This window comes from Salmo salar, chromosome ssa17 (genome assembly GCF_905237065.1).
Source record: "Salmo salar chromosome ssa17, Ssal_v3.1, whole genome shotgun sequence".
Classification (NCBI taxonomy): Eukaryota; Metazoa; Chordata; class Actinopteri; order Salmoniformes; family Salmonidae; genus Salmo; species Salmo salar.
In genome coordinates this window covers 13,575,001-13,595,000 of record NC_059458.1, presented here as the reverse complement: position 1 = coordinate 13,595,000, position 20,000 = coordinate 13,575,001, and the positions used below count along the sequence as shown (strand labels likewise).

General features: G+C 42.7%; 1 protein-coding gene across 1 annotated transcript in view; it reads right to left on the bottom strand.

Moving 5' to 3' along the window:
* LOC106575189 (zinc finger protein GLI2) overlaps nucleotides 1-20,000 on the bottom strand; it is a 73,663-nt gene that overhangs the window by 10,432 nt on the left and 43,231 nt on the right. The window contains exons 5-10 of the mRNA XM_014151515.2: nucleotides 18,490-18,669; nucleotides 9,299-9,500; nucleotides 7,084-7,282; nucleotides 5,976-6,086; nucleotides 4,855-4,995; nucleotides 540-689 (exon numbers count right to left, since the gene is read on the bottom strand). Coding sequence (XP_014006990.2) covers nucleotides 540-689; nucleotides 4,855-4,995; nucleotides 5,976-6,086; nucleotides 7,084-7,282; nucleotides 9,299-9,500; nucleotides 18,490-18,669 — 983 coding nt within the window. The remainder of the gene's footprint in view (nucleotides 1-539; nucleotides 690-4,854; nucleotides 4,996-5,975; nucleotides 6,087-7,083; nucleotides 7,283-9,298; nucleotides 9,501-18,489; nucleotides 18,670-20,000) is intronic.

Here is a 20,000-nt window from a genome sequence, read left to right as displayed (position 1 = left end):
AATCGTAGATGTTGTACATGAGGGACTTACAATACAGTACCGTAGAGGATATATCTAGGTCTTACTGTAACAAGGACCCATTTCCCTTACATGATATACTGGTAATAACAGCTGAAACTACTAACATACACCCTACTAACCAGCTTAGGGATATCCTCTATGCAAATATGTAATGTAGTCACACTGTGAGCACATTTTTCTTTCTTTTCTAGAATGATCACGTGAAATATTGAGAAAAGCCCAAACGGCATTTCTATATTTGTGTGTGTGTGTGTGTGTGCAAGCTTGCACACGTGAGCTTGCACACATCTGTGTGGGATTCTCTGTGAGTGTTTGAGTGTGTGTGTGTGTGTGTGTGTGTGTGTGTGTGTGTGTGTGTGTGTGTGTGTGTGTGTGTGTGTGTGTGTGTGTGTGTGTGTGTGTGTGTGTGCGTGCGCGCGTGTGCGTGTACGCGTGTGTGTGAGAGACGGTACTCTGCAAGTGTTTAGAGAGGCCAATGCTCAGCAAAAGGCCGAGCCTGGCGACGATCGGTTACTCACGGTACACTTGTGTGGCTTCTCCCCCGTATGTCTCCTCATGTGAACCACCAGCATGTACTGTGCCTTAAAGGGCTTCTGCTCCCTGGAACACTCATCCCAGCGGCACACAAACTCCTTCTTCTCCCCGTGGATGTGGTCGTTATTGATGTGCTGTGGGGAGACACGCCCGGATGAGACGTGTTAATGCCTTTCTGGATCTCTACAGCCTGTGAGACTTGCGGACCCGTCCAGTAACAACCCCTAGCCCATAAACACTTGTGTCGATCTAAGGGACTGGATAGGTGTAAAGCAACAGTCATTCGATTGTTGTAGTTATTTTACATCTACATAAGTGCCTAAGGGGAAGGGGCGAGGTTTTCTTTCTGTGCATGGCCTGTAACTTCTCCTGTTGTTAATAAGGTTTACATAATGTTGACATATTTTTGCATTACTCGTCTCATATGTACAGTTGAAGTCGGAGGTTTACATACACCTTAGCCAAATACATTTAAACTCAGTTTTCCACAATTCCTGACATTTAATCCAGGTAAAAAATCCCTGTCTTAGGTCAGTTAGGATCACCACTTTATTTTAAGAATGTGAAATGTCAGAATAATAGTAGAGAGAGTGATTTATTTCAGCTTTTATTTTTTTCATCACATTCCCAGTGGGTCAGATGTTTACATACACTCAATTAGTATTTGGTAGCATTGCCTTGAAATTGTTTAACTTGGGTCAAACGTTTCGGGGGTCCTTCCACAAGCTTCCCACAATAAATTGGGTGAATTTTGGCCCATTCCTCCTGACAGAGCTGGTGTAACTGAGTCAGATTTGTAGGATTGAGATCAGAGGTTTGTGATGGCCACTCCAATACCTTGACTTTGTTGTCCTTAAGCCATTTTGCCACAACTTTGGAAGTATGCTTGGGGTCATTGTCCTTTTGGAAGACCCATTTGCGACCAAGCTTTAACTTCCTGAGTGATGTCTTGAGATGTTGCTTCAATATATCCACATAATTTTCCTTCCTCATGAAGCCATCTATTTTGTGAAGTGTACCAGTCCCTCCTGCAGCAAAGCACCCCCACAACATGATGCTGCCACCCCCGTGCTTCACGGTTGGGATGGTGTTCTTCGGCTTGCAAGCCTCCCCCTTTTTCCTCCAAACATAACGATGGTCATTATGGCCAAACAGTTCTATTTTTGTTTCATCAGACTGGAGGACATTTCTCGAAAAAGTACGATCTTTGTCCCCATGTGCAGTTGCAAACCGTAGTCTGGCTTTTTTATGGCGGTTTTGGAGCAGTGGCTTCTTCCTTGCTGAGCGGCCTTTCAGGTTATGTCGATTATAGGACTCGTTTTACTGTGGATATAGATACTTTTGTTTCCTCCAGTATCTTCACAAGGTCCTTTGCTGTTGTTCTGGGATTGATTTGCACTTTTCGCACCAAAGTAGGTTCATCTCTAGGAGACAGAACGCGTCAACTTCCTGAGCGGTGTGACGGGTGTGTGGTCCCATGGTGTTTATACTTGCATACTATTGTTTGAACAGATGAACGTGGTACCTTCAGGCGTTTGGGAATTGCTCCCAAGGATGAACCCGACTTGAGGAGGTCTACAATTCTTTTTCTGAGGTCTTTTGATTTTCCCATGATGTCAAGCAAAGAGGCATTGAGTTTGAAGGTAGGCCTTGAAATACATCCACAGGTACACCTCCAGTTGACTCAAATGATGTCAATTAGGCTATCAGAAGCTACTAAAGCCATGACATCATTGTCTGGAATTTTCCAAGCTGTTTAAAGGCACAGTCAACTTAGTGTATGTAAACTTCTGACGCACTGGAATTGTGATACAGTAAATTATAAGTGAAATAATCTGTCTGTAAACAATAGTTGGAAAAATGACTTGTGTCATGCACAAAGTAGATGTCCTAACCGACTTGCCAAAACTATATTTTGTTAATTTGTAGAGTGGTTGAAAAACGAGTTTTAATGACTCCAACCTAAGCGTATGTAAACTTCCGACTTCAACTGTATATACTGTATTCTATTCTATTGTACTGTATTTTAGTCTATGCCGCTCTGACATTGCTCGTCCAAATATGATATATTCTTAGTTCCATTCCTTTACTTTAGATTTGTGTTTATTGTTGTGAAATTGTTAGATATTACTTGATAGGTATTACTGCACTGTTGGAACTAGAAACACAAGCATTTCGCTACACTCGCAATAACATCTGCTAAACGTGTATGTGACCAATACAATTTGATTTGATTTGATTGGACGTTTCTCTCCCCACAGAAGTCCCTCTGAGGTTGTCTTTTTTATTAGGTCTCTCGTTGTGTTCTGTTCTGTCTGTCATTGAGTGTATTTGTACTACTTAGAGAACACACTATCAACAGGAGAGAGGTTTTCTCTGTGACAGAGGTCTGTTAGAACAAGTCAATTTCAGGTTGTGACAGAGGCAGAGCAGCCATTTGCCTATCAAAGAAATTAGGAGTAACGCCATCAATCAAAGTTTGCTGTTAACTTTTCGTTTGTCAGACGGTGAAGAGAAAAGACGTGATTGTGTTGTCGGGTACGCACAATTTGCAGTGTGGCTCTGTTAGTCTTTGATAGATGATTTCCACTGGTCTACTTTTTCCACAAGAGGGATTCTACGGTTAGGGAAATTAAATCAATCGTCAAACAGGCAAATGCTCCTTTGCTCCACTCTGTTTGTATGTGTCTAAAGGGGCAGCCTCTCAACACTTTAATTTAATGGAATTGCCCCGTGACGGATTTCCAACTCTCTTATCCAAGATTGATGTGGCATCACACTGGCTGGCGTGCATAGCCTAGGACAAATGGGTCTGGACAGGAATTGTGCTCTTCCCTCATTAGGGCTGTAGTGTTTGAGTGCAGGGGCCCAGTGAGCGTGGATGGATTACATCTCAAACACCACCGTTTCCTGGGATCCCTTGATGAGCACATCTGCAGAAATAGACCTAATTCCCTGAGAACATCAGGAATTACTAACAACCAGGTAACCAATAGGAGGCTCGGGTTTCAACCATGCAAGCTTATAGAGCTAACAAGCATGTATGCATTCACACACACCCGCACACACACACACGCACACATACACACACACACTTCAGTGCCAAGGACCATCATTGTGGTAGCTAAATGTCAGTATATTCCTTAGGCTACTCTCCCTACTTGTTGGTTTTGATGTCTGGCCCATGATAATTAAGCCAAAGACACGGTTGAGCGTGCGTTAACTGCTCTCTCAGACAAGCAGCTGTTTGTCCGTAACTGCCTAACCTAAACCATCCTGGCCTATCATTAGGAAGGTGTTTGCGTGTGTGTGTGCCTATCATTAGGAAGGATCTCCGAGAGGTTTAACGTTCAGCTGGAGTGTAACTGTCGGTGACTGAGGGAAACAATGAGGACAGATAATGGAGGCCTTTGTCTGAGCTCCTCTGTGTCACAGTGCCCCCCCCCCCCTTTCTCTCTCTTCCTCTCTCTTTTATCTATCTCTCTCTCTCTTTTATCTCTCTCTAGCTTTTCTCTCATTCTCTCTCTCTCTCTCTCTCTCTCACTCTCTTTCCCTCTCTCTGTCTCTCACTGCCCCCTCTCTTTCTTTCTTTCTCTCTCTGTCTCTCTCTCTGTCTGTACTCCTCGCACTCTGCTTCAGTGACGGCCTGGAATGCCCCTGCTCGACCAAGACTCTACATGCCAAGAAGTCCAATAGAGTAAAACAATCCCAGTCTCATGGAAGCTAAACACTTAGCTAAGCTTACTTTATGTGAACAACCAATGAATCATCTGACTCTCAGTATCTGTCTGGAGGAGAGCATAATAAAACTGGACCCCAGTTGAAGTCTATTGACAAGCCTCAGTCTTAGACAGCACTAAAATATGGACTCTTAAGTCTGTTAGAGGTTACTGTGGAGACAGGGAAATCAGGGAGGGGTTAAGGGTTTAGTGTTCCTGGCTGGACGGCTTTATGTTGGCCTTCAGAGGTCAGAGGTTAGGGAGCACATATAGACGAAGAGGTCAATGGGATTTATTCTGGACTTATTCCAGCTGCACTGACAGGCAGACCTCCTCTCTCTCACCACACACTCATCAGATAGCGACCTTCCTCTGCTCTTGGCCCAGGGCCCGGTTTCTTCGTTAGAACCACAGGTAACATACTTAGCCTTAAGGTGCTTTTAGGAAACCGGCTCCAGGTTGGTTGTTTTAAAACAGGCAGGAACATTTTCTGAGCTCGTTAAAGAAAAAAGAAATGCTTGTCTGACGCCTGTCCCCTGTCCTGTGTCCCCGTCCCCTCCTTTCCCCGTCCCCTCCTTACATGAACCAGTTGTTCCTGCGTGTCGTACTCCTTGGAACATCCTTCCCAGTGGCAGTTTGTCTCATACACCATCTCTGGCTCATGCTTGCATTCATCTTTATCCAAGTCCTCCTTCAGGTCCAGCATCCCCCCTAGATGATCCTGTTAGAGTTAGAACACGAGAAAAGAGAAGAAGAATACTTTATAGTCCATTCTTTCTTACGGTCCAGGAAATGTGTCTTTTTTTTTATTTGAACCCAACACAAGCCATTAACACTATTAACGGTTACTGATGTAACACCCTGACATTATCCGAGAGATCCCAGATTGACTTGACTGGAGGAACAGAGTGACTAATGTACATGTAACAGACAGATGTGTTCATTTTTTTTCTGACCAGGCAGGGATTCATTGACACGGCTAAGACAGATCCCAGGCCTGTGCGTGTGTGTGCATGTTTGTGACGTGCAGCCCATCCCCTGGTCTCTTCTTTCCCTCTCCACAGCGCCAGCCTCCCACCCTTCCCTGCTCCAATGTGCTGACTGCAGCATGTTTATCTCTGCACCTCGCCACGATCTTCATCAATTCTACTGGCCCCAAGACGACTATGTACACCACCATCCTCATGCATCAAACCTGCCTCTGAGTCGAAGAGGAGGGCTCCGCAAATTTGTCAAAAGAGAGAGAGAGAGAGTGAAAGAGAGAGCAAGAGAGAGAGAGAGAGAGAGAGAGTAAAAAGCACCTCAGATGACAATAACGTCTGGCCAATATTTCATTGAAATGAAGTGCGGTGGCACAGTTTACAGCGGCCAGGGAGAAAAGAAGAGAGGGAGGAACAAACGAATGGATGCAAAGCTCTTATCACACAGAGTTTTTCTTCTTTCAGCCGTAGCAGAGAAAGAAACGGGGTCAGGGGACTGGCTGGTTCCCAGGGGTCTGTGTCAATTCAGGACAGAGGAGTATTTGGGCAGAGGAAAGGAAGCAAAGGAAAAAATGTTTTGTGTGTGATCATTTTTTAATTGCCCTCAACACATCATTCTCTTTAGATCCTATCAGCCCGTACGTCTCACTTCCGGTACAGGGCAACAAAGTTCATCATGACAACTGATTTATAAAGTAGTAGATCCTAATCCCATTCTTACCGGAGAACATGGGGACAGCGGCCTCGGACACTCCACCTCTGTCTTCACCTTTGACCTCTTGGTGATCATGGGATTGACTGTACTGCTCACTGCCGAGTCCCCACTTGTGTTCTGGAGTAGAGGAGCGGAGAGAATAGGAGAGGAGACGAGATGAGAGGAGGGGAGAGAGGAGAAGAGAGGAGAGGAGGGGAGAGAGGAGTGGAGAGAAGAAAAGAAAGAGAAGAGAAGAAAAGATAGGGGTTAATACAGGGCTCGAGTCAAATAGACATTCATATATCAGAGTTGAGCCCTCATAGAGACTAAACAATTTCAAGTGTTTTATGATGAGAGGGTGGAGTACAGTATGAAAACATCCCATCCATCTACAGAGTGAGACCACTGCCTGGGGCTTCAGTGTAAACCTCAGGTAACTCCTGGAGAAACTTTAGAGACGAGAGTAGGCACACCCCACCACCTACACAGTTAATACTTCACAATAAGCTGACATAGGCAGTATCTGGCAGTTGACTTTAATAGTCATGCTAGACTGTGATTCTGGGATTGCACTAAACCACAGCAAAGTGTTCCTAATCAGAGGAAGACTTTGTTTCTCCTCAGTATCCCTCTGTGTTTACTGTGGTTTGTAACAGAAACTTGGGGTTGGGATCGTTTGTGTTTGGACAATGAGGGTTTAACATCCCCAATCCCTTTATTCATGGGTATGGAGTTTACCTTATGAAGGGGCATTTCAGTGAATGGTATGATAAGAACCACAGAGACAACCACAAACCATAGTGGATGTATACAATGGATGAGGGAAATGGACAGCAGTACTTATGTTTTAAATCATCTTAAAACAAGTTCACTGAGAACACAAACAAACAGAAGAAAATTGTACGGCTATAGACGTCATGCTGGTTTGATTTGAGCGTCCCACACAATACCAGGATTTCCAGAAGGCCACAGGGCAAGGCTCACATTTGGCGGTTATGGATAATGAGAAGATCTACCTCGTACCAGACAATTTAGGTACAGTTCAGGAAGAAGATTGACAAACTGAAGGAAAAAGTCTCCACACATCAAAGCTGGTTTGCATACCACCATTACCAAAGAAGAAGAGCAGTCTCACCTTTGACTGTGAGCCATTGTTGTGGTTGTGTGAGGAGGGGGACAGAGAGGAGAGACCCAGGGCAGACTGGCGACTGGAGAAGGTGGGTGGGGGCTGGATGAGAGGAGGGGTGTGCCCGAACACACTCAGGCCTCTCTGCTGGGACAGGAGCTGCTGGTAGGCCATGGGGTTGATGTGGTGGGGGAAGGTAAAGGACGGACTGGAACACAAGACAATAATGCACATTATCTCCAACTGTGACACAAAATTCCACTTTCAACCCAGGTAGCCTAGAGGTTAAGTGTGTTGGGCCAGTAACTGAAAGGTTGCTGGTTTGAATCCCTGAGCAAACTAGGTGAAAAATATATCAATGTTCCCTTGAGTTAAGGCTCCTGTAAGTCAAGTGTCTGCTAAATGACTAAAATGTAACTCACACGTCACAACTTTTCACCTGAACCCAATGTTAGTCATGTATAAGACTGTGGCAGCCATGAAGTTCTGTCAGCCAGTGATTGTCAAGCAAATAACTGCTGGTCTCACGGTAATTGAACATTAATTAACATAAACACTTTTAGCAACTCCTGGCTTCCACACATAGCCTACAAGACACTGATGCAGACCTTTGGAACATCTACATTTTAAAATGTAATATAGCCTACACCATCACAATAAATCCATTATTTATTTTGGACAGAAACATGATATTAACGAAAAGTAGTCTATTTCAGAAGAACAAAATAGCATACTCTGAGTTGTCCTGATGTTAGGCCCTGATCTGGCTATGCTATATGGCTGTGGGCTACACTAGTTCATTTAGCAGACAAGATTTGCTTAGAATTCCATAGCATTTTTTAAATATTATTTTATAGTATGAAGAATACAACTGAACATAGCTGAATAAAATAGAAAGGATATTTTCTTCAAACAATTTGAGGGAGTGCACACGTGGCTATTCTGTGTTGAGTTGTTAACAAAGTAACAGGTCCTCCTATGCTTAATTTAGAGTTACATTAGTTGTGATACAAACGTTGGGCTATATGTTTTGATTTTTAATACATTCTAAGGCTGCATACTGCGGCTCGATGATTTGAAAAAACTTGCATGAAAGGCATGAGCTCTGCTTTGTTTTATACGCAGGTTGTACACACTTCATCAGTCTCTCATTCACAATTTGACAAGAACTTGATAATGCCTTAAATTTCCTGGCTGCATCCCCTTTGTGTGGCCGTAATGCCCCCTAACAAATCCATGCCTTTTGCGGCCCAAGTGGCCGTTGTGCTGTTGGGCTGAATATAATAATCATAATTCCCTTCTCCCGGCTCCTTGCTGAAGCACCTCTCACTCACATGGCTCTCTGTCAAGTAATCAGGTCTTTCTCACAGGCTACAAGTGAAGACAGACACATCAGGGACTCAACTACGCGCGTCCTTATCCAATTCCGAGGCGCATATTGAAGATATTGGAAGAACTGTCCACATTTACTTTTCGTCAGCCTAACGAGTACTGAGTAGGCCTAACAAACAGCAAAAGCACTAGCCTATGTCAATCTACTATCCCCCACAGTACAAAAGTTTACATATTCTATTCTGTGCGAGAAATAAATATTCCAAACATAGTCTTGGACACTAGCATAAAAAAACTGTTTAAGCAATGAGCTTTATGCAACAGATGAGAACGATTAGCTTAAAAAAGGCAATTTCTTCACATTATAAGCACAGCAATGTGCACATGGCAGTAGGCTATAAGCGCGAATGTTCCATAGGCAGGAAAACAACATTCTCAAAAGTGGCCACAAATGCGATTATGCATGTAATGCTTTTATCATCAAGGTGCATTTTTATGGTGAAAATGATCTTCCCCAAACTTGAAACTATGCCAGTTAGGCTCTACACCCATTGTAAAGTGAATTCATGTGCTTCATTTTATGACGTTTTTTGGCCACTTTAGTTGTGATACAAATTTTATCTAAATATATAGGCCTATGGGATAGGCCTTATGGGTCTCCCAGTTGGGACACAGCCTGAGATCAAACCTGGGTCTGTAGTGATGCCTCTAGCACTGGAATGCAGTGCCTTAGACCACTGCACCACTCCGGAGGAATGTATTACTTTATTTGACTTAAATGGAGTTTATATTCATGTGACCAGTATATCAGTTAACCCAATCCAAGCATCTTATATCAATAGTTTGAACAATCAGTTATTACTACATATTGACTAGTTACTGGCTAGGGTACCTGATGCCTCCAACAGAGAGGTGTCCGTAGGAGCTGCTGGCTGCAGAGCTGGAGCGTGAGTTGTTGATGTAAGCCACCAGAGAGTTGGGTGAGGTACGGATCATGGTCTGCAGGTCGATGCTGGCGTCCGAGAGAGGAGAGATGGACAGGGCTCGCTTTCTGTTCAGCCTGGGGGTCAGTCTGGGACTGGAGAACCGTGACACTGTGGGAAAGAATAACACACAGACACATACAGACTGTTAGTCTGACAACCTCTGAACTTCTCCTCTCAGCTGGGCATAGTTGTATCTGATTCAAGTATGCAGAGACTTATTGTCATAGTTTGCATATACTGTATACATACATGTGTGACGCACACAAAATGTATGGTCACATTTGTGTTTATGTATTGTTTCTTTATATTGGGGAAGAATGCTTTTACTGAATTGTCAGTCCTCCAAGGTTTCGCCATTGCTATGCGTTGATACTATTGTTGGCCAGTAGGGGGCGCGATCCTGCACCTGTGTGTTCTAATAATCAGAGGTGGAAAAAGTACTAAATTGTCATACTTGAGTAAAAGTAAAGATAACTTAATAGAAAATAACTCAAGTAAAAGTGAAAGTCACCCTGTAAAATACTACTTGATTCAAAGTCTAAAAGTATCTGGTTTTAAATGTACTTAAGTACAGTGGTGGAAAAAGAAATGAAGGGTCATACTTGAGTAAAAGTAAAAGCTATACATCAAATTCCTTATATTAAGCAAACCAGATGACACGATATCCTTATTATTATTATAAAGTTTTATTTTTTTGACAGCCAGGGGCACACTCCACCACTCAGACATCATTTACAAACTAAGCATTTGTGTTTAGTGAGTCTGCCAGATCAAAGGCAGTAGGGATGACCAGGGACGTTCTCTTGATAAGTCCGTGAATTGGATCATTTTCTTGTACTGCTAAGCATTTGAAATTGAAACGAGTACTTTTGGGTGTCAAGGAAAATGTATGGAGTAAAGAGTCTATTATTTTCTTTAGGAATATAGTGGAGTAAAAGTAAAAGTTGTCAAAAATATAAATAGTAAAGTACAGATACCCCCCAAAAATTACTTAAGTAGTACTTTAAAGTATTTTTTACTTAATTACTTTACACCACTGCTCATAATTGAGAGAACCTTTGAAAGAGAAGCCACGTTCTCCTGTTTCATCATTTATCCTGTGTTCCAGGTCAGTAAAGTGCAAAAATACACTGAATATCACAATATAGTAACTTGCCCGTTGAAGTGAATGTAATGGTTTTGAACAACATAGTAATTGTATAACTTTGTACTAGATAGAAAACGCATGTCGAGTGTAAAGTGAAATGATGGCGGTGAATTCCTTTGATCTAGAAGGAAACTAATTGTTAACTCCTAAACATTTTTATTTTTGAAAAAGACACTCCTGACAATATCCTAAGGATTTAGAGAATTTAATGTTGCAATTGTGATGTTTAATAACTTTGTAATTGTTGTACTGTAAATGTTAGAAAAGCTGCTAGCTTAGAGCTAGCTCCGGTTAGCTTTTGGCTAGTTCCGGTTAGCTGTTTGCTAGCTCCGGTCAGTTGGTTGCTAGCTTCGGTTAGCGCTATGCTAGCTTGTTCAGTCATTTTTCAATCATTTGCATTAATCTCAGTTGCAATAGTATTGGCTTTCTATTAGCCTTTCTTACACTTGGGTGAATGTATTTTGAGCATGGGTATAGTGGGCAACAGTCAACTACATAATTATAACCTAAACAAGTGAATTACAGTTAAGAGTAAATGTGTTTGGGGTATAAATGTAAGGAATTTTTGGATTGGAATTGGATTGGAATTTAATATTTTTTATGTGTGAATTTATGTATTTTTGACATGTTTATGAAATAATATGACAGGGATTTATGAGACAAATGATTAAATACACTTTAAAGAAAACAAAACAAAAAATGTAAATGCAATGAAAAGACAGAAAAATACAATTTGCACTTGAGAAAATGTTGAATAAGATAATTGAGAGAACCTTTGAAAGAGAAGCCACGTTCTCCTGTTTCATAATTTATCTGTTACAGGAACTATTATCTGCTCCACCAGTCCCAAAACTGGGACCTGTAACACATGCGTTACATACAGTATATATACAGTACCAGTCAAAAGTTTGGACACACCTATTCATTCAAGGGTTTTTCTTTATTTTTACTATTTTCTACATTGTATAATGATAGTAAAGACATCAAAACTATGAAATAACACATATGGAATCATGTAGTAACCAAGAAAGTGTTAAACAAATCAAAATACATTTTAGATTTTAGATTCTTCAAAGTAGTCACCCTTTGACTTGATGACAGCTTTGTACACTCTTTGCATTCTCTCAACAAGCTTCACCTAGAATCTTTTTCCAATAGTCTTGGAGGACTTCCCACATATGCTGAGCACTTGTTGGCTGCTTTTCCTTCACTCTGCGGTCCAACTCATCCCAAACCATCTCTATTGGGTTGAGGTTGGTTGATTGTGGATGCCAGGTCATCTGATGCAGTACTCCATCACTCTCCTTCTTGGTCAAATAGCCCTTATACAGCCTGGAGGTGTGTTGGGTCACTGTCCTGTTGAAAAACAAATGATAGTCCCACTAAGCGCAAACCAGATGGGATGGTGTATCGCTGCAGAATGCTGTGGTAGCCATGCTGGTTAAGTGTGCCTTGAATTCTAAATAAATCACGACAGTATCACCAGCAAAGCACCCCCACACCATCACACCTCCTCCTCCATGCTTCACGGTGGGAACTACACATGCGGAAATCATCAGACCAAAGGACAGATTTCCACTTGTCTATGTCCATTGCTCGTGTTTCTTGGCTCAAGCAAGTCTCTTCTTCTTATTGGTGTCCTTTAGAAGTGGTTTCTTTGCAGCAATTTGACCATGAAGGCCTAATTCACACAGTCTCTTCTGAACAGTTGATGTTGAGATGTGTCTGTTACTTGAACTCTGTGAAGCATTTATTTGGCTGCAATTTCTGAGGCTGGTAACTCTAATGAACTTATCGTCTGCAGCACAGGTAACTCTGGGTCTTCCTTTTCTGTGGCGGTCCTCATAAGAGACAGTTTCATCATAGTGCTTGATGGTTTTTGCGACTGCACTTGAAGAAACTTTCAAAGTTCTTGAAATGTTCTGTATTGACTGGCCTTCATGTCTTAGAGTAATGATGGACTGTCATTTCTCTTTGATTATTTGAGCTGTTCTTGCCATAATATGGACTTTTACCAAATAGGGCTATCTTCTGTATACCACCCCTACCTTGTCACAACACAACTGATTGGCTCAAACGCATTAAGAAGGAAATAAATTCCACAAATTAACAAGGCACACCTGTTAATTGAAATGCATTCCAGGTAACTACCTCATGAAGCTGGTTGAGAGAAGGCCAAGAGTGTGCAAACTGTCATCAAGGGAAAGGGTGGCTGCTTTGAAGAATCTCAAATATAAAATATATTTTGATTTGTTTAACACTTTTTTGGTTACTACATGATTCCTACATTATTCCTTATGTGTTACTTCATAGTTTTGATGTCTTCACCATTATTCTACAATGTAGAACATAGTAAAAATAAATAAAAACCCTGGAATGAGTAGGTGTGTCCAAACCTTTGACTGGTACTGTACACATATACACACACACATATATATATATATATATATATATATATATATATATATATATATATATATATATATGTGTACCGTAATTTCCGGACTATTGAGCGCACCTGAATATAAGCCGCACCCACTGAATTACATTTTTATTTTTATTTTGAACATAAATAAGCCGCAGGTGTACCGGTAGCCGCAGGTGCCTACCGGTACATTGAAATAAATTAACTTTACACAGGCTTTAATGAAACACGGCTTGTAACAAAAATAAATAGGCTTTAACGAAAAACGGCTTGTAACAAAAATAAATAGGCTTTAACGAAGCACGGCTTGTAACAAAAATAAATAGGCTTTAACGAAACACGGCTTGTAACAAAAAAGAAAACATTTGCAGTAAACAGTAGCCTACCAAGAAAGTCATTGGTCACTATCTTCCTCCTCCTGTGCACTGAAACCACTGAAGTCATCTCCTTCGGTGTCGGAGTTGAATAGCCTCAGAATTGCTTCATCCGATATTGGATCGTTTTCATTGTCGCTCTCGTCACTGTTTGACCTTAACCAGTTCGGCAATTTCATTGGTCTAATGAAAGCTTCATGCCGCCAAAAAACTGAGTACGTCACAGAATGTGTTTTTTTGGAAGAAAAAAATTTGAAAGTGGGAAAAATCCATATATTAGCCGCGTCATTGTTTAAGCCGCGAGGTTCAAAGCGTGGGAAAAAAGTTTCGTCTTATAATCCGGAATTTACGGTATATGTGTACATATATATATCTATACATATATATATATATATATGTATGTATGTATATGTGTACATATATATATGTATACATACATACATATATATGTGTACATATATATGTATACATATACATACATACATACGTATATATATATATATAGTGAGCGATAGGGGGATAGGGGTAGGGGCAGAAAGCAGGCTACATACATGGCATAAAAGGTTAAAATGATAGCCATTATAGATCAAGCGTGGTGTGGGATATATATATATATATATATATATATATATATATATATATATATATATATATATACATACATATATATATACATACATACATACATACATACATACATACATACATACATACATATATATATATATCCCACACCACGCTTGATCTATAATGGCTATCATTTTAACCTTTTATGCCATGTATGTAGCCTGATTTCTGCCCCTACCCCTATCCCCCTATCGCTCACTCCAAGCCAATTTAAAAGCCCAGTGTCTCTCTCTCTCTCCCTAAGGGAAGGCACCCACTTTACCACTGTGAGATATTACGAATGTTTGCAAATATTTGTGTTTATTTCATACAGGCAAAAATAATTATATCGAGTCAATCTTTTTTTCTCACTATCATTGTGTCATTTCCCCATCCTACCCTGCCCAACTCTGTGCTATTTCTGGAGCTCCAGCGAGAGAGACAGACCTAGAGGAATGCTCCAGCTCAGCCTAGCCTCTAGCCCAGCCTGGGACTGGGTGATGGATGCTAACGCAGCCTCCCTCCAACACCCAAAGCCCCTGGGAAAAGAGCAGCACTATCAATAAGTGCTCAAGATTGATTCCTAGCTAATACAGTAAACAATTTGTCTGAGGTGATGGAAACCGAGCCTGGCAGAAGATATTGTTGCAGTAAAATAAACTCATCTCTTATCCGGTGCTAGAATTATAGCAGGGGAAGGAAGTAAAGCAGAGGACGGATACGGGATGGAGATGAAAGATGAAAATAGAAAACCTAAAACAACAATCCTCAAACAACTTTAATGTGCCCTAGTGACACACATTTTCAACGTACACGGTCTAAAATTTCAATAAAACAAAATGCTCAAAACAAACGGCTTCTATTCTGTTTGAAAAGATCTTAGCTCTGTTGTCTTTCAAAATCGATGCATCGTAAATGGCAACCTATTTCCTACATAGTGCACCACTTTTGACCAGGGCCTTATGAAGGGAATAGGGGGCTATTTGGGATGCACCCATAAGCCATGGTGACCTCATTAAGATTCAGTGTAAAGGATAATACATCTAAGCCTAAATAATGTACTTTAATTAAACAGATAAAAATCTCACTGCGATCGAAAAAACATTCTGTACTTCACTTTGGTAAATGAGGCCAATTTAGAGAATTGATTTCAACTGAAATGCATGCAAAGTGTTTTTGATCGCTCTTATGTTCATGGTTTATAATGTGCATTTTGTCACAGTTTATTTGTATACGTCGCTAAGCTACCTGGTCATACTTTGAAAAATGACAAGGTAGGAGGATAATTACGTAATAACTATCCAATAATTACTTCATGAAAAAGTGCCACTATGTATAATTTGCTACCAGCCAGGTACAGCAGTTACTGTAACCAGTTGTTTAAACATATTTTAAAAATAAAAGCCTTAAACTGTATCGGTAATGGCATTTTGTAAAAAGAAATTAAAACACCAAATCACAGGTGAAATTCATAAAGCTGGCTATCATCTAATTTCCTGTGATATGTAACCGGTGTGTTTCTGGAGTCTGTTGCTCTAGGGGGCCAGTGAAGTCAGCAGGAGAGCCAGTCAGCCAGTTGTTCAGGGCACAACAGGTGCTAGACATTAGCAGTGGTGTTAGTGGAGCCAGTCCAGAGCAACAGTATCATTAGGACCTGTGGGATAATAACCAAAGGCACTGCAACCGGATGTCCATAATGGCTCAATAACATGTGGTGCCAACACCAGGCACTGCACCAGCAGCTCTACGCAAACAGTGCCACGGCTGATTAAACTCAGGCTACTGTACCTCCACAGAGAATAACTTTCTGAGCCATTATTCTTAGCAGAAGCTCTAATGGCTAACTGTCATGTCTACATTTTATCTCCAATACAGTAACATACACGTGCTCAGTTTTAGTGGTTTGGGACTTTCTGAAATGTCCTGGGACATACTGACCAGGGCTGGGGTCAATTCGAATTCAAGGCAGTCAGTTCAGGAAGTAAACTTGAATAACAACAATAATAAAAAAAAATGCATCTATTTTCAATGACTTCTCAATAAACATATGAGTAGAAGATATTTATTTTAAAAGTTTTCCATTTACATTTTTTTCAATATTAAAATCACTTTTAAATTACAATGGACCCCAGCCCTGAAAGGGACTCCACCACTGTCTCTCAGGGGATATTTCTGCTGTCAAATATAATATAAATACATTTCTCACATGAGCTGTTAAAGACATTGAGCACATGATCGGGGGAGGGGGTTCGCGTTGGAGAATACGTGTTGTAATTTAGCGGTAGTTAACTAGTTAATAACTCAGGTTCATCCTAAAAGAAAAGCTGAGGTGAATTTAGCCCTTAGTATTTACATTGCATTACTGGCTCTATAGTTTCAGTGACTGGGACAAACCATTCAGAAATGGCAGCCTTATTTATCTGTGTTAGCGGCTCACCTCAGGGGAGATGTGTTTATTAATGTGCCACTTCCCCTGATAAATGAGGTAATGGAAAGCCGGGCCTGGCGCTCACCACACCTCTCCTCGTCCCCCCTCCCCTCGCAGCGCCTCGCCTCCCTTTTCCCCTGTGATTTATGTCAGCAAGCCAGGCACCAGGCAGCGACCGACCGACTGCTAGGCTGTGTGTGTGGACAACCGACTGCTAAGTTGTGTGTGTGGATGGCCGACTGCTAGGTTGTGTGTGTGTGTGTGTGTGTGTGTGTGTGTGTGTGTGTGTGTGTGTGTGTGTGTGTGTGTGTGTGTGTGTGTGTGTGTGTGTGTGTGTGTGTGTGTGTGTGTGTGTGTGTGTGTGTGTGTGTGCGTGAGAGGCTGGGCTGGCCTTGAGTCCTGAGTGGCTATGTCACCTAAATAAGACTGGCTCTCACACTCACAGCCTGCTCTGGCCAGGCCTCCTGGAGAAGCTGTGTGAGCCAAAGTGTCTGTGGTCTTACTTCAACTTTTTTCTCGTGGTAGTTAATGTCCATTGTTTCTCTGTGTAGCATAGATATTACACTACTAACAAGCCAAATGCATCATACAGTACACAGCATTTGTCTTGGGAGCTGGGCTACAGAGAGGCCTGCTCAGTGTATTTCACTGTTTGGGAATTAAGTTATGACAGTTTTTATACGCACAGCAAGCTGAGGCCTTTGGCTGCGTGCCCCGGGTTGGCCTGAGCAAGCAGAAGCTTGGCCCAGACACAATGCAACACAACAGCTCATTCAGAACCCCGGCCTGCTGGATGCTGTACAACTCAGAAACTGGAGGAAAATGTTTACTCTCTTACAGTACACCCAGGTAGACCGACTAGCTTCAGAGCAATAATTTAACTTGGACAGGTACAAAACTCACTGTCTGTGTGTCAAATCAAACCCTACCCTTCACCTGGGGCAGGGGCCTGATCTCTCTTTCTCTGAGTGTTTGGAGCGAAGTGTGAGCTGCTTGAGGTGACATCTATGGGGTGAGTTGTGTGTTTTAGCGGCGGAGGAAGCAGTAGTGGTAGTAGCTACCATAGGAACACCGGTAGCTGTGAGCCTCATATGGTGACGGAAAAGGGCCGACAGTATCTCCTATTGCCTTAACGTCTTTCGGGATTCCTGTAAATGTCACGCATCAATACAGTAAAAGGCAAGTGAAATATCAGTGGCTGTTCTAATCTGAATCTATCTGTTTTATAAACACAGTCAAGTTGTTCGATACCCAAGCTTCTGTATAGGGTGGTTTTGATGTGGTGTTCCCTCACACTATACTGTAGCCTAATGGGTAACGCTACTGCACAGTAACACTATCCCTGTGTATAATAATCCGTCTCTCCCGAGACACCACTACCCTTTTAAGGTGACAGAGGTGGTTGAGGATGAAAGTAGGCATTCATTACATTAAACATATTTCTGACCCAGGCGCCCTCTGCCTCACCCGTCCTCCCCCGTCCCCCTCCTCCCCTCTGAATGAGCAACATCCTCCAGTAAATGTCGTCTCAGTACAATCAGGTCTGTTGTTTATGGAATGTCCTGGCACAGACTTGAGAGAGGGAAAATACTTACTGAACCTATACTGTGGTTACAGTACCTGAGGGCTTCTGGCCCGCCCTTTGAAGTTGTTTGAAATTAAAAATGTATAAAAGCCTTTTTTTTTATGTTCTGCTGCCTACAGTTCCATTGATCTGGGGTTTCATCATTCTCCTAAGGTGAGGTCGTTGCAATCTCGGTGTTGCTTTTAAAAGTTAAATACCTTCCAATAAAAATGCCACCATATTATAGTCTTAGAGTACACACTGATGCCAACAGAGGAAGGGGCAGGGGACACAAAGAAAATCGTTCCCCTAAAATGAATGTTACAATTCATACCCACACACTTCCAAGGGTGGAAGTCTGGGAACTGGCGAAGTCTGAGAACTCACCACTGTAAATCACCAGGAATTGAGCTCAAAAATACTCGTAAAAATGTTTCCACTTTTGTTCCTATGCATTCCAGCCCTTCCCACACAGACAGTATCAACCTGTTGTGTAGATACAACAGATATACGGTAAAGGGGAGTGGGCCTCTGTGGTCCCAGTCTAACTCACCATCCATGGGGGTGATGTATTCTGGCAGGTGTGCAGCTGCCGCCCCAGCCCCCTGCATCAGCAGCTCTCCGTAGGGGTTACGATGGCTGGCCATCAGGTGGTAGTACTCAGCAGGGCTGGCTCCAGGAGGGGGAGGGGGCAACCCAAACAGACCCCGCTCTTTCAAGTGTTCATGCGCCACTGCAGGGGGAGAGGAAGGAGGAGAATGAGGGAGGGAAGACCAACATTAAAGGAGAGGAAGGAGGAGAGGAGGGTGAGAGAATGAGTGAAGGGAGGAAGGAGGAGAGGAGGGTGAGAGAATGAGTGAAGGCAGGAAGGAGGAGAGGAGGGTGAGAGAATGAGTGAAGGGAGGAAGGAGGAGACGAGGGAGAGAATGAGTGAAGGGAGGAAGGAGGAGACGAGGGAGAGAATGAGTGAAGGGAGGAAGGAGGAGACGAGCGAGAGAATGAGTGAAGGGAGGAAGGAGGAGACGAGGGAGAGAATGAGTGAAGGGAGGAAGGAGGAGACGAGCGAGAGAATGAGTGAAGGGAGGAAGGAGGAGACGAGGGAGAGAATGAGTGAAGGGAGGAAGGAGGAGACGAGGGAGAGAATGAGTGAGGGGAGAAAGGAGGAGACGAGGGAGAGAATGAGTGAAGGGAGGAAGGAGGAGACGAGGGAGAGAATGAGTGAAGGGAGGAAGGAGGAGACGAGGGAGAGAATGAGTGAGGGGAGAAAGGAGGAGACGAGGGAGAGAATGAGTGAGGGAAGACAAGAACATTGCAGGGAGAGGAAGGAAGGTTTAGGGGGAATGAGGGATGAATGAGATGAAGAGAGAGAGAGAATGAGTGAGGGGGGGGAAGAAAGACATTCCAGATTCCAGCCCCGGTTGGTCTACTTGGTCACATGCTGCCAGAGCCGTTTGAAAAGGGTTAGGGTTAGGATTGGCGACATGATGGCCCTGTCCTAGGGAGACATTATCTACATCCCAAATGGCACCCAATTCCCTATATAGTGCACTACTTTTGACCTGGGCTCTGATCAAAAGTAGTGCACTATATAGAGCATATAGTGCCATTTGGAACGCAGTCATTGATGCAGGACAAGAGGAACGGGAGGGAATGGGAGGGCTAGGCTGGCTGGGCAGTGAGGTTAGTGATGTGCAGTGAGGCGTGTCAGAAGTCCTGCAGATTAAGGAGACAGACAGACAGAGAGAGAGAGAGAGACAGCGAGAGAGAGACAGCGAGAGAGAAAGAGAGAGACATAGAGAGAGAGAAAGGGCCCCACTCGATATTCCAGCATTTCCTCCAACTCAGAAACAAAGTAGTGTTGGGGTTTCTCTCTTTGAAAACACACACACACACACACACACACACACACACACACACACACACACACACACACACACACACACACACACACACACACACACACACACACACACACACACACACACACACACACACACACACACACACACACACACACACACACACACACACACACAGAATGAGCACCCTGAATCCTACAGTAAC